The 12,613-nt window shown below is 46.4% G+C and overlaps 2 protein-coding genes across 6 annotated transcripts in view; one reads left to right on the forward strand and one right to left on the reverse strand.

Moving 5' to 3' along the window:
- Positions 1-3,018, forward strand: part of Smg7 (SMG7 nonsense mediated mRNA decay factor) — a 62,846-nt gene extending 59,828 nt beyond the window's left edge. For all 5 annotated transcript variants that reach the window (XM_057769519.1, XM_057769517.1, XM_057769516.1 and 2 more), the window contains 2 exons: positions 2-147; positions 697-3,018. In XM_057769519.1, the coding sequence (XP_057625502.1) occupies positions 2-147; positions 697-810 (260 nt within the window). In that variant the 3' untranslated portion in view covers positions 811-3,018. The remainder of the gene's footprint in view (position 1; positions 148-696) is intronic.
- A 1,575-nt stretch (positions 3,019-4,593) lies between these two features.
- The window catches only part of Ncf2 (neutrophil cytosolic factor 2), a 28,955-nt gene continuing 20,935 nt past the window's right edge, over positions 4,594-12,613 (reverse strand). Inside the window, exons 8-15 of the mRNA XM_057769871.1 lie at positions 11,252-11,393; positions 10,969-11,037; positions 9,999-10,074; positions 8,620-8,642; positions 8,122-8,273; positions 7,874-7,985; positions 5,436-5,613; positions 4,594-4,836 (exon numbers count right to left, since the gene is read on the reverse strand). Coding sequence (XP_057625854.1) covers positions 4,724-4,836; positions 5,436-5,613; positions 7,874-7,985; positions 8,122-8,273; positions 8,620-8,642; positions 9,999-10,074; positions 10,969-11,037; positions 11,252-11,393 — 865 coding nt within the window. The 3' untranslated portion in view covers positions 4,594-4,723. The remainder of the gene's footprint in view (positions 4,837-5,435; positions 5,614-7,873; positions 7,986-8,121; positions 8,274-8,619; positions 8,643-9,998; positions 10,075-10,968; positions 11,038-11,251; positions 11,394-12,613) is intronic.

Genomic DNA, 12,613 nt, shown 5'->3' on the forward strand with positions numbered 1-12,613 from the left:
GCCATGGGTGGTTTTGGCGTTGATTATCTCTCAGCAACATCATCATCTGAGAGCAGTTGGCATCAGGCTAGCACTCCAAGTGGCACCTGGACAGGCCACGGCCCCTCCATGGAGGATTCCTCCGCTGTCCTCATGGAAAACTTAAAGGTGAGTAGATTTCACGAGGCTCCTGCTGTGGAAGTTCCTCTGCTTTCCTCCATGAGGGCTAACTCAGTGTGGTGTCAAGGGTTTAGTTTCATCCTTGTCCTAAAATTTTGGTTTATCTTGGTGTGATTGATTTAACCAATTAAGAGTATATAATTATTTGACCAATTAAGAGTATATAATTTTAAATGTTTTGTTTGCCTAAAACATTTATATATAGTAAACTTACTCTGTTATGCCATATGAGTTTTAGTAGAAAAACTTAAAACATGCTGTAATCTCAGAATGATATAACTAGAAGGGATACTCTTTCCAGGCCAGTCTAGGGTACATATGGAAACTCTTGTCTTGGGGTTAAAAACTGTACTTTCACTATTTGAAGTTTTAAAATAATCTAAGGAATGAGTCTCTTGGTGACTTTTTCTTAGAGCTGAGTTGTTTGGGATTTAGAGGACATACTTGCCTTTAGGACTAGCTAGGATTTAAAATAAGTCCCTGTCAGATGACCAAGACATTTGACCTCTGCTGACAATTTTCTGGGCTATTTTTCAGTCTATCTGGTCCAGTTCCATGATGCATCCTGGACCCTCCGCTCTGGAGCAGTTGTTAATGCAGCAGAAGCAGAAACAACAGCGGGGACAAGGTGCCATGAACCCTCCACACTGAGGCCACAGTAGCGACCCAGGGAATGAAGGCTCCATAAACCATGGCATGTTGGGTTTGCAGGACTGGCCCACACAGTCCCTGCAGGTGGCAGCCCTCTTGTCTGTTTCTTGCTGTCGAGAGGGTGTAAGTGTTCCACCAGCCCGCTGAGTGTGCACGAAATGTTCGCAGTGCAACAAAAAGAAAAACCCATCAGGAACTCTGGTTCCCGGGGCTTTCCGGAGGAGAGAGGAGCTGCTGTTTGTTTCACTCCGTTACTAATAGCACGCCTCTCACCTTCTCCACCGCGCATGTCCCCAACACGTGGGAAGTGGAAGCTGAGAAGGGAAGGCAGATGGGAGAAGCCAATAGGAACTTCTCAGTCCTTTTTTCCTCTTTGGGGAATAAAATAGGAATCCATTATGAGTGCTTTGCTGACTGAGAATGTAGTTGAAATTACTCTTAAACATCTTTTATTGTTATTACTCTCAGTAGCAAAATAACACACTGAATTCTTCCATACACCGGTGTACTTCTAGTCAGTGTGGAGCAAAGACAGTCCCGTTTGTGCTCCCGTGAGAGGTCGGTGGTGACAGGACAGGGAACTGACCTCTTAAGCCAGTGAGAGTGTTCCATAAGGGAGAGTACAGGCCTCTTAGAAGGTTCTGGAAGGCCTTCCTCCAGCCTGGAAACTCCAGCAGGAAATGCCCTTCACTCTGTAGGTGCTCGAGCCCTCATCGAGGATGCAGTGTGGGTGGTGCTGCTGGGCTAGCCCAGCAGGTGGCTGCTGTAAGATCCCAAATTAATGTTTTGATTCCTACACTTTTGCAGTAGCGTAGCAAGCAGTCTCACAGAAGGCAGGCTAGTCCATGCGTAGCCTGGAACACATTTTAATAGGTGGATGCTTTCAGTGTGGTTATTTTTTGTTAAGTTGGTTTTGTGTCCCCATCCTGCTTACCAGCCTCTTGCACCAGTCTCCACCCCTTTAGCCATATGCTGTATCCTAGTAATTGTTTTATCCCTAACCTGTGCAACATCTCACCAAGAAGCAGCAGCATAGGGCCAGCACTTGGGGCCCAAATGACGGTCTGAAGAGGAGGAAGCAGTAGTGCCTGCATCGCTACAGAGGAGCCAGGCCTCTGCCCATTGCAGGCTCCCAGCCTTCATTCACCTCAAGAACAAAATTGAAGGCAACAGGGACAAATGCACACCGTGCACAGAAGAAATCACAACGAACGCCGCTTTGAAAAGGGCGAAAGAAAGGAATAAACTCTTTATTTCATATTTATTGGGAGGAAAGAGGACTGAAGATGTTCTGTGTAGGAACAGAAGGACAGCATTTCTGTTAGTCATTTCCTGGAAAAGTAATATTTTAAGGGGAAATTATGGAAACAATCTAAATGTCCAATTGCTGTGCTAGGATAGGGAGGTAGGTGTGTGTGTGCACGTGTGTGTGCGTGTGTGTGTGTGTCCCCACACATGGCTATCTGCTCTCCCAGAGGGCATGGGCTGAGTGTGGTAGTTAGGAGGAACTGAGCTGGAAGACAGCTGTAGAGCAAAGCACATCAGGAACCCAGGTGTCATGGGATCTGGGTGGCCCCAGCAATGAGAAGGGGTGAGGTAGTGCTCATTGCTCTTCAGAAAGAGTGCTTGGAGCCCCAGGCTTAATGCTATTGCTCTTTTAGTTTGACATGGTATTTGGGTTTTCTTGGTTTTGTTTTGTTTTGTTTTTGAAAGGTCTAGAAGTGAAACCCCCCACCCCCACCCAATGGCAAATGAAACCCTCTGTGCTGCTCCAGTCCCCTCCATTTGTCCACCTTTGTCCTCTTCCCTGTTTCTTCCCTGCTGCCTTCACCCAGTTTGTGTGCGTAAGCTCTGCATTCAGACAGCTGCAACATTCTGATGTTGGAAATGTCCCTGATTCTTGCACCTTAGACCAGCCAACAGGTTTACCAGCTCCCTCCCAGTAGTACCCACTTCCCATCTACAACCCCAGTCTGCATGAGAATTTGGTGTTTGGAATGTTTTATGACTCTTGGCGGGCTTCCTTGCCTTGCCATCCTCAATATGGGATAATGAGGAAGAGGAGGAGAATCTTCAACTGGTTTTGTGTAATAAACTTTCCTTTGTGTTTTGATTTGATTTAATTTGTTTTTTTTTTTCTCTTGTCTGTCTGTGCAAGATCTGCAGCTGCTGAAATCAGCTTTGCCTTTAATTAAACCGTGTTCTCTCCAACCAGATCTGTGTATGGAGTGTTTATTCTGCCTTAAAGGATACAAAGAAGTCAAAACACCCCTTAGAACTTTACTTACCCATCTGCAGGAGCAAGCAAAGATGGCTACAACTCAGTATGCTTTGGGTTTTCTTTTGCTTTTCTTAGCATTCCAGTGAATTGTTCTGGAAAATGATAGTTAGAAACAGGCTGCCACAGCTCTTTAAGAGAGCGGCTTCGGTAAAGCAGGAGCTTTCTGTTTATGTCTGACCTTTAAACTCCACTGACTCTGACAAACACCACATAACTTAGCCTTGCTGTGGCTTCTCTTCAGTTTGTCTAAAGTTTCCAAAGGCTGGGGCTGGAGAGATGGCTCAGCAGTTAAGAGCATTGCCTGTTCTTCCAAAGGTCCTGAGTTCAATTCCCAGCAACCACATGGTGGCTCACAACCATCTGTAATGAGATCTGGTACCCTCTTCTGGTCTGCACGTGTACATATTGTATACATAATAAATTAATTTTAAAAAAATAAGAATAAAGTTTCCAAAGGCAACTTCAACAGTGTGCTAGGGATCAGAGCTCACACTGACTAGTCGTTCTCCTCGATTGTGATTCCATGTAAAACTCAACTGCCAGGCAGTGATGGGGCACACCTCTAATCCCAGCACTCAATCTCTGTGAGTTTGAGGCCAGCCAGGGCTATATAGAGAAACTCTGGCTTGAAAAACAAACAAAAAAATGTCATTCCTAACCACTTTTTACTTGTACCTACAAACTTGAAAAATACTTAGCAAAACTTTATGTGCTGCAAGGAGTGACAGGGCAGTAAAGTCCCATGGTCTAGTGCTTAGGGGTCCCTGTCCCCAGTTATCCTGAAAGGACCACCAAAATGTGCTTTATCATGTGAGTTAGTCTTTTTTTGTTTTGTTTTTTGTTTTTTGAGACAGGGTTTCTCTGTAGCTTTGGAACTAGCTCTTGTAGACCAGGCTGGCCTCGAACTCCCAGAGATCCGCCTGCCTCTGCCTCCCGAGTGCTGGGATTAAAGGCGTGCGCCACCACCGCCCATGTGAGTTAGTCTTGAATAATACATGTAAAGCAGCAGAATTTCTCTCTTAATGGGCAGCAGACTGCCTCCTGAACACAGCTTGTCATCCATCATTCAAGTGCTAGTGACATATGTTCACTATTGAACTCTTAGTAAATGTCCATCTGACAAGGCAATGAAGAACTATTATTCTAAGAGCTTGATTCTCATGGAACTGAATGTTCTATTTCATGGGTGCCCAATTCAGCCTAGCTTCTCTTTACAATAAGTATGTCTTCTGAATTACATGTAAATTTGCTTTTAGCTTCTGGAATCCAAACTCTTAAGGTTCGGGAAGAATAATATTCCCACTCAGCCATTGGGCTTAGACACTGGATATCTTGGTCTGTTTCGCCCATTGACATACAGCTCCAGGAATCCTTTTAAAGTTCAACACATTTGGCTAGCCAGCACCCAATAAGACTTCTTCATTCCCCTTCTAGAATATATGCATCTGCCCCTTCTCATCTACAAGGAAATCTTTATCTCAAATTCTCATTTCTGTGTGACAGGTTCAGTTTTAATAGGAAAATGGTAAGTTAGATAACATTTGCAAACATGTCTGGATAGTACACAGCAGGGATGGGTAAATTTGCAAAAACAGCACTCCTTTTCTTCAGCTTTGTAGGTTCTAGAGCATCCTAGACTTCTCTGGGAGTGCCTTCCAAATCCTTGACTGCACATTCTTCAACAAAAGCCTTAGGGAAAATGCCAACTTTCCCTTTACACTCCCCTTCTAGCCATTCTTCATTCACTGATAAAAGACAAAGTATACATCGATTACTAAAACCATACAGGAAAAATTGCATCATTGTGAGTGGCTGACATATACACCCAGCTAGTCATCTTCCCCTGTTCCCATTTGTGCTAACAAATAATACTGGAAAGTAGTTTGAGGTTAAGTGAACCGTGTTCTGTTCTAGATGTGATAAACACAGTAAAATGTAGGATGAATTGCCATAAATATACAAAGACTGAACATGAGTCCTCGGGTGACTTTTGTTTGTTTTTGTTACAGTTTTTGAGAAGCCGTTTATCTAGGCTTTGCTAGGATTCATTTTGGTAACATGAAAGGGCATGCTATTAATGCCATAGTGAGTGATTAATCAACACGCTAAAAGTTGGAGCTAGTTGAATTTAGTGCATTTGTAAAAATAAGCATTATAAGAGATGTCATAGTCTTGTGCCTACTAGAGTAATTGACAGGAGAAAGCCACACACGTTTGTTCCCTTTTACTAAAAGCTGGGAAGTCAGTTGAAACTATTGACTAAGAGTTACTGTTTTGTTCTGTCTGCCCTTGACCTTGTTTTTGCTGATCAGAGAGTGTTCTGTGAACTTGGAGAAGCACTTACCATGTGATAGCACCAGGATTACATCTCCTTCCACAAATTCCAGGTCTTCTGGCTGAATGGCCTCATAACTGAAGATCGCTACCACTTGGCTTCCTTCCTTAGGCTGAGGCTCTGCTGTCCGGGTATCAGCTTCAGAGGTTTCACTTTCCTTGGGTTCATCCACAAAACCTTGATCACCCTGAAATAGAAGGGAGGGGCCTATTAAATTCGTTAATTTGTTGGCCAGTGAATTCTGAAAACCACTAACAGTTGATGCTCAATATTTACCATAGGACTAAATCATTCTATGAGCACTCTGGTTGAGTAAGCGAATCTGAAAGGTGTACAGAGCCCTGTGTAGGCCCTGAGTTGCCTTACTATAGTCCCAGGGTAATGGATGTGTTGTTCTTTCCTTTCAGATTGGGAAATCATTTGAGCAACAAGTCTATTTAGCTAGTTTCTATACTGTGTATGTGAGCTATGGTGTGTGTAATGTGGAGATTAAAGGACAACTTAGAACCAGGTAATGGTGGCACATGCCTTTAATTCTGGCACTCAGGAGGTGGAGGCAGGTGGATCTCTTGAGTTCGAGGCCAGCCTGGTCTACAGAGTTCCAGGACAACTTGGGAAAGTTCTCTCCTACCATGTGGGTCCTAGGAATTGAGACTTCCTACTGAGCCATCCTGCTGTCCCTAAGATTCTTGGCACTGGGTTCATCCTCTTTCCCTAGCCCAAACACTAAGGATCTTGTTAGGAATTCGGCTTTTGCGCTCCATCTCAAACTTAGTACATACACCATACCTCAGAGCTAGCTCTAAGTAATTCTCATACTTTCCAAAGCTTCAGAACCATGACTTATAAAACAATTTCTGATGCAGGGTCTCACCGGATAGCACAGGGCTGCCTGGAAGTCATTTTCTTGCTTCAGCCTCCTGAGTGCTAAGATTGGATGTATGGTACCATGCCTGGCTGCATGTCCTCCTCAGACAGTGCAGAGAGGTGGGAATAGCCCCCACCAAGTCCACACACCTAGTTTGGTTTTTTTGTGTTTCTTATGTGTTTGGCTTACATGTATGTCTGTATGCCACTTTCATGCCTGGTGCCCATGGAGGCCTGTAGAGGGTAATAGATTCCCTGGAACTGAAATAACGGGTGGTTTGTGAGCTGCCATGTGGGTGCTGGGAATCAAACCTAGGTCCTCTGCAAGAGCAATGCTATCAACTGCTGAGCCATCTCTGTAGCCCAATCCTAGGTTTGTATACCAGCTCCCGTGTGCTGGCTGTGGGTCCCTGAGTAGCAACATAGCCTCTCTCTGCTGGTTTCCGTACCTGATGTTGAAACTAGGGAATGACATGAGGAAGTTGGCCCTTCCTGAACACGTCCCCTGGGGAAGTACTTGAATGTGGCTGGTGTGTGCACTGAATGTGTTAACACAGTTAACGGCAGTCTGCTTGGCTTTGCCTGATTAGTGATGGGAACAACTTAGAGCCTCCACAGACAACAGTGGCAGAGAACTCCAGCAGTGACGAGCCTGGGTGGAGTTCTAAAAAGATTGTTGGGAGTTCGGGGGGATCTGTGCATATAGCTGCAAATAGATTGGCCTCAGAGGAAAAAGTAGTCATTTATAAGAATGTTTTAAGTGAGATTATTCACATTTAGAGTAGAATTCTTTCTAGGCAAACATTCCCCGACCCACAAAAAATGCAGTTACCATTACAGCATACACCATTTAGCAATTAAAAAGAAAGGGCAACTCATGTGTAAAATCCACTCATAGGCTGACAGACTTTGTCCCTTAGGGGACAGAATAAGAAGTGACAATAAAAACTTCTCTCTATTCACCCATCACTGTCACTGCTAGCCTCGAACTTTGCTCCTGACTCATGAATCTCACTTTCAAGTCAGGTGGCTCCTGTCTAGACTTCATGGCTAGTAAGACAGCTTGGCCTTGTATTGTCACTACAGCACGGTGATGGACAGCAGACATGAAGCCAGATCCTTTACCCCTGAGCAGCTCTGTTTAGGTCAGGTCCCTTGACCTTTCTCTTGCTTCCTAAACATGTGATATATCTACCTGTATAGGAGCACAGTAGATAACCAAGTCTCAGGAAAAGGCTGTTACTGCCCATGCAAAATAAATGCTCACTGTTTTCTGTCACCCTCAAATGTTCCTCATAGAGACCTAAGGTGAAGCAAGTGTGTGTGAGCTTTGCTTAGCCATGGTATCAATCCTGCCCTTGGTGAAAGTAATGGCCATGATCCTTGAGCCGCCAAACTGGGGGAGGCAGCTTGGGTCTGTTGTCCGTCCACTTCCACTCATGGAACCCTCTCCCTGCTGTAAGTGAGTGAGCCTGGAAGCCCATCACCGACAGCCTGTTGCCTGTCGTAAAGGAGATGTAGTCTAAATGCTGAATTCAGCTGGTGGAAATGGCCTGGATGTCCCGGCTGCCTCCGCTCACCACTGTGTGCTCACACCAAAGAGTCAGGCAGTAGTTCTTCACTTGGCTCCAGGCATCCTTCATGGTTTCTTCTGACAGGAGCACAAGCTCCGTGCTGTCCCGAGGCCGGTAGCTAGTAGGGATGATGGGGAAAGAGCAAGGCAGAGAGTTATCAGCTCAGAAAGCACCATAGCCAGTCCTCTGCATCAGCACAAGCCCCCCCACCACACCCCCTTGCTCTACCCCGAGCTGCCACCTTCATGACTCACCTCAGTTTAGTGTGTCCTGGCAAGAGCTCCAGTTTCTTGGACACCATGTCCCGAAGCCGACTGTAAGGGAGGCCAAGCTCAGTCTCTATGACCGCAGTGTATTTGTAATGCACCTTGAGCATGTAGGGCATGGGCACACTGAGCTTCACTCCCTGCCGGAGGAGGAGCAAAGGACGCCTTAATGCTGGAGGTTTTCTGCAGCACCCTGAATTACCACAGCCTCCTGCCACTTTGTGTAAAGGGCCCCAGGAGGGCCTCAGGGAGCCGGGGAGGGACAAACAGAAAACTGTTTTCGCACCCCCGAGAGGCCTTCAGAGTGCTCTAATCCACTCACTGGGATGGCTGTTTCTACTGAGCTCTATGCTCAGCTGGGCGCTAGTACGACATGTAGAGTCCCCTGTCCTGCCCTTTTCACTGCTATACTACAGTCCTAAAAGGCATCCCCATCCCAAGCCACACTCATCCATTCTCTTCCCTTGGAAACAAGGAAGGCATTACCTTGGGCTCTTTTTGCTTGTGACCTAAATGGAAAAGGAAACGGTAAATGGATACTCGCGGTGGTACCTTCCATCCACAGTGAGCTTCTTACCCTTTAACATCTAAAAACCTCTGAAGAAGCATGGAGACCACAAACGTGGGAGCAAAGTCAGTCTGCTTCTCAGCAGCTCCACGTGGTACCAGAGGACTGGCCTAAGGCCAGTGAAGCAGTATAGCCCAAGTCAGAGAGCAGTCAGGTGACATGAGCCTGAGCCCCAGGCAGGAATATCAGAACCGCTACCATCTCATGGTCCTGGAATTTTGAGTATTTTTGTGGTTTAAAAGCACATGTTAACACATTATGTGTGTGCGTAAGAGAAGCTGTTTACCACTGAAGATGTAAGAACCGTTGATCACAAACCCGGCTGATTATTAGAATCGCTTGGGAGGTTTTGCCAACATCAACCAAAGGCCTAGTAATATGGTAGTTCAATCTCTCCAGTGTTGTGTCCTTTCTTGAACCTCCAGACAGAATGGGGCCCCTAAGGCATTTGTATGTGGAATAGGTGGTGTCCTGATGAGACATGTACTCCTTAGGCAGGAGCTGCGCTTGTTCATAGGGCAGTTAGATCCAAGTAGATTGTGTCTTGGGTCTGTAATTTATATTTAAGTGACTCACAGGGGCAAAGAGGTATTGATACGTTGTTTACACTTAAAATTTTTGTTTTAGCCTGTGTGCATGATGGGAGGGCACATACCCTGATATACACAGAGGCCAGAGGACAACTTTGTGGAGTAATGGCAGTCGTCACCAGGTTTATGCAGCACATACATTTAACTACAGAGCCATCTTGCTGGTGTATTTAAGTGAAAAGCATAGTATTCATTGTACCCTACTTCCAATTTTTCTGTAGGTCTGCAATTTTCAAATAAATAGATAGAGGAGGGGCATCAAAGCAGTTCTGATAATCAGGTGGCATGGACAGACACCCCTGTCATCTCCGTCAGAATCTGCTTAAAACTCACCAATAACAAAAAGCCATTGCTTTCCCACACAGCCCCGCCCAGCTGTTTCCCATCCACACCTTTCAGTGAGTGTTCAAGCTGCAGAGCACACAACTCAGTGGTTTGAAAGGAGCTGAAGTGAGAAAATGCAGTTACTGCCACCTTCCTTCTTTGACCTGGCTTAGGTCATCTGGTGACTGCTCTCTGGACGGGCCCCTTCATCTGTGCTCATTTCTAAGCAGGTTGGGGTGGAGCCTGGCTGTCACATCCCAGGGGATGATGGTGCAAGCAAGACAGGGCTCTGAGGAAATGTCATCAACCAAACCAGAATTTCCTAAAAGGCTAGGGAAGCAGCCCTTCTCATCCCAGAGAGCTCCTTCTCTGGGGACACTAACCTGGTGACAACTGGGATCGTCCTGGGGCACTGGAATTAGGAGGAGGTGGAATATCAGATTCCAGGGAGGTGTCCTCCTGGAGGTGACAAGAAGAGACAGACAAAAAGCATGAGGTCTTCCCTAGAAAGAATCCAGATGCAAATGACTTCTTAAAAGTTGGGGTGATACGGCCGAGGTGACTAAGGAAAGGAAGGCTAATTTGTAGAAGCAACAAGAACCCTGATATCCACCTACCAGACCCTATGCTATCTTAATCGGTCATGTTGAAAACCCACCAAAGTGGGGTGCTTTGTCTCAAATGCTTCTGTCTTGACTGCAGAGTATCCTGAGAAAGGGGAGAGTCCACGTCCCACCTACAGGGCATTTAGACCTTGAAAGCACTTCCGTTTCATAGCTGACCAGGGAGGGCTCTGCATGTGTGCATCTTGTTACATAGTGTGAAGGGACAGGCCACGTGCTGTCCTCAGTGTGCCGTCGAGCCAAGGATGAGAAACTTCTGATCCTCCTGCCTCCACTTTCCAAGTGTTAGGAGCATATGCCATCACGCCTGATTTGTTCAGTGCTGAGGATTGAGCCCGGGGCTTCATGAATGCTACGCAAGCACTTTGCCAACTAAGCTACATGCCCGGCCCTTGTTTTGTTTTTAAATGGCATTGTACCAAGCAACACATTAACCGTTCTCCTTAGTGAAAAGGCGTGCCTGGGACTCCTAGCTCTAATGGTTAGGCTTTGCTTTCTAAGTCTCCCTGACCAGGAGGACTCATGGATAGAGCAAGTCCAGTGGCCTCCGCTAAGCATGTCTGGTCTTTTCCTCTCGTGCCCAGGTTCTACTCTAGGCATCTGATCCCGGCTCAAGTGGCCCAGAGCTAGTGAATCTTCCTTTCCTAACAGAGAGACGACCACTTTCAGACTTTCTTCCCTTAGAGAGGGAAGGGTGAGTGGGGTGGTCTAGGCCTTGGCCCTACATTACCTGGCGCTGCGACTGAGGATGAATTCGAAGCTCAACTGGCTCCAGGTAGTTGCAAGGGACAAGTCCCTTCTGCAGGGTCACATCCCAGAATCCAGAAGGAAGAATAAAGATTTATTAGTACCCAAAGCACAGAACAGTCTGCAGCCATGCACAGGGACGGCACACGGACGATGACCCTTGGCAGGTCTGCAGATAATGCAGCAGATAGTGTCCTGTGGAAAAGCTCTACCGTTTGCTGCCGGGACTCTATGCCCTTAGCACCAACCCCTGACCCTCCAAATACCTGTCCATTGAACATGACCGTGGCCCAGTTATCACTGCCCTTCTTCAAGACAAAAACGATGTTCCCTGGCATGACCTGTAGTTCTTCTGGTGTCTCGGGCACAAAGCCAAACAGCACTCGATGTGCCTCACCTTCCAGAGCTCTGAAGGGGACACAGAAGACTCAGCCTATCGTTCCGCTCACTGCAGGCCAGAGACTTAGCTTGGCACTCTAACTCCTCATCTTACTGTCTGTGAGACCAGGGCAGGGTGCTGGCCTGCGTAGGATCCTGAGGGACTGGGTGAGAAACGGCATGTGTGTTCCACACAGGCGTTCCCCTTGTATTCTGGGAATGTGATCCAAGAACACAAGAGATGAATGAACCCATATATGGTACCAAACCCTTGTATGTCCTGTGCTTCTCCTATACCTACATAGACAACTGTGACCGCTTTCACTTGTGAACACACCACCCACTGTAACTTTTATAGTCTGTGACATGCTGGCAGAGCTAGCACAAATTCCTTTCCCTTCACAGCTAATCACTAGAACACCCTGTGTACAACACCCTGCCTCCCCCATCACTCGTCCGTTTTATTTTGTCTTTGTTTTTTGAGACAGGATATCACTCTGTAACTCAGGCTGGCCTGAGCTTTCAACAGTCCTCCTGCCTCCCAAAGGCAGGGGTTAGAAGTGTGAGCCTCTGTACCCTGCCCTTTTCCCTAGTAAGTCAACGTCCACTTTTTAACATAAAAAAACAGCCTCATAGCATTGGCGCAAAGTGCTGGTCTCGGTACTGCTCTTGTGTTCCGCGATTAATCAACACAAGGGGCGCTTGAGCAAGAACCATGATACCATGCCAGTCCTTTTCAAGAAATACAGTTCTTTGCTTTGTTTTATTGAACTTCTTTGCTTTTATTATTGTGTCGGGGGGGACATATGAACCACAGTGCACAGTGGAGGTCAGAGGACCAACCTGTGGAGTTATTTCTCTCCTTTCGCCTTGGCGAGTTTGAGAATGCAACTCAGGTCACCAACAGCAGAGAAAGTACTGCTGCCCTCCGAGCATCTTCCTGGCCACGATTTTGTTTTTGTTTTGTTTTCATTAACATGCACGGTATTAGGTTTCATGATGGCATTTTTCAAATAAATATTTATTTTGTTGATTTTCCTCCCTCCTTTTCTCTCAAACCCAATGTTCACCCTTGCGCCCTTTCACACACATACCCCAGCCTCCTGCTTTTTCATGTCCCAGGTGTCTGGTTAGACTGTCCCACCCCTTCAATCCCCGTTTTACACCCTCCTGGCGAGACAGACGGCTACCGGGTGAGTAGAGGACAGATGGTATACACAGCGCGATGTACGTCCCCACTCTAGATGGAG

This window comes from Chionomys nivalis, chromosome 5 (assembly GCF_950005125.1).
Source record: "Chionomys nivalis chromosome 5, mChiNiv1.1, whole genome shotgun sequence".
Taxonomy (NCBI): Eukaryota; Metazoa; Chordata; class Mammalia; order Rodentia; family Cricetidae; genus Chionomys; species Chionomys nivalis.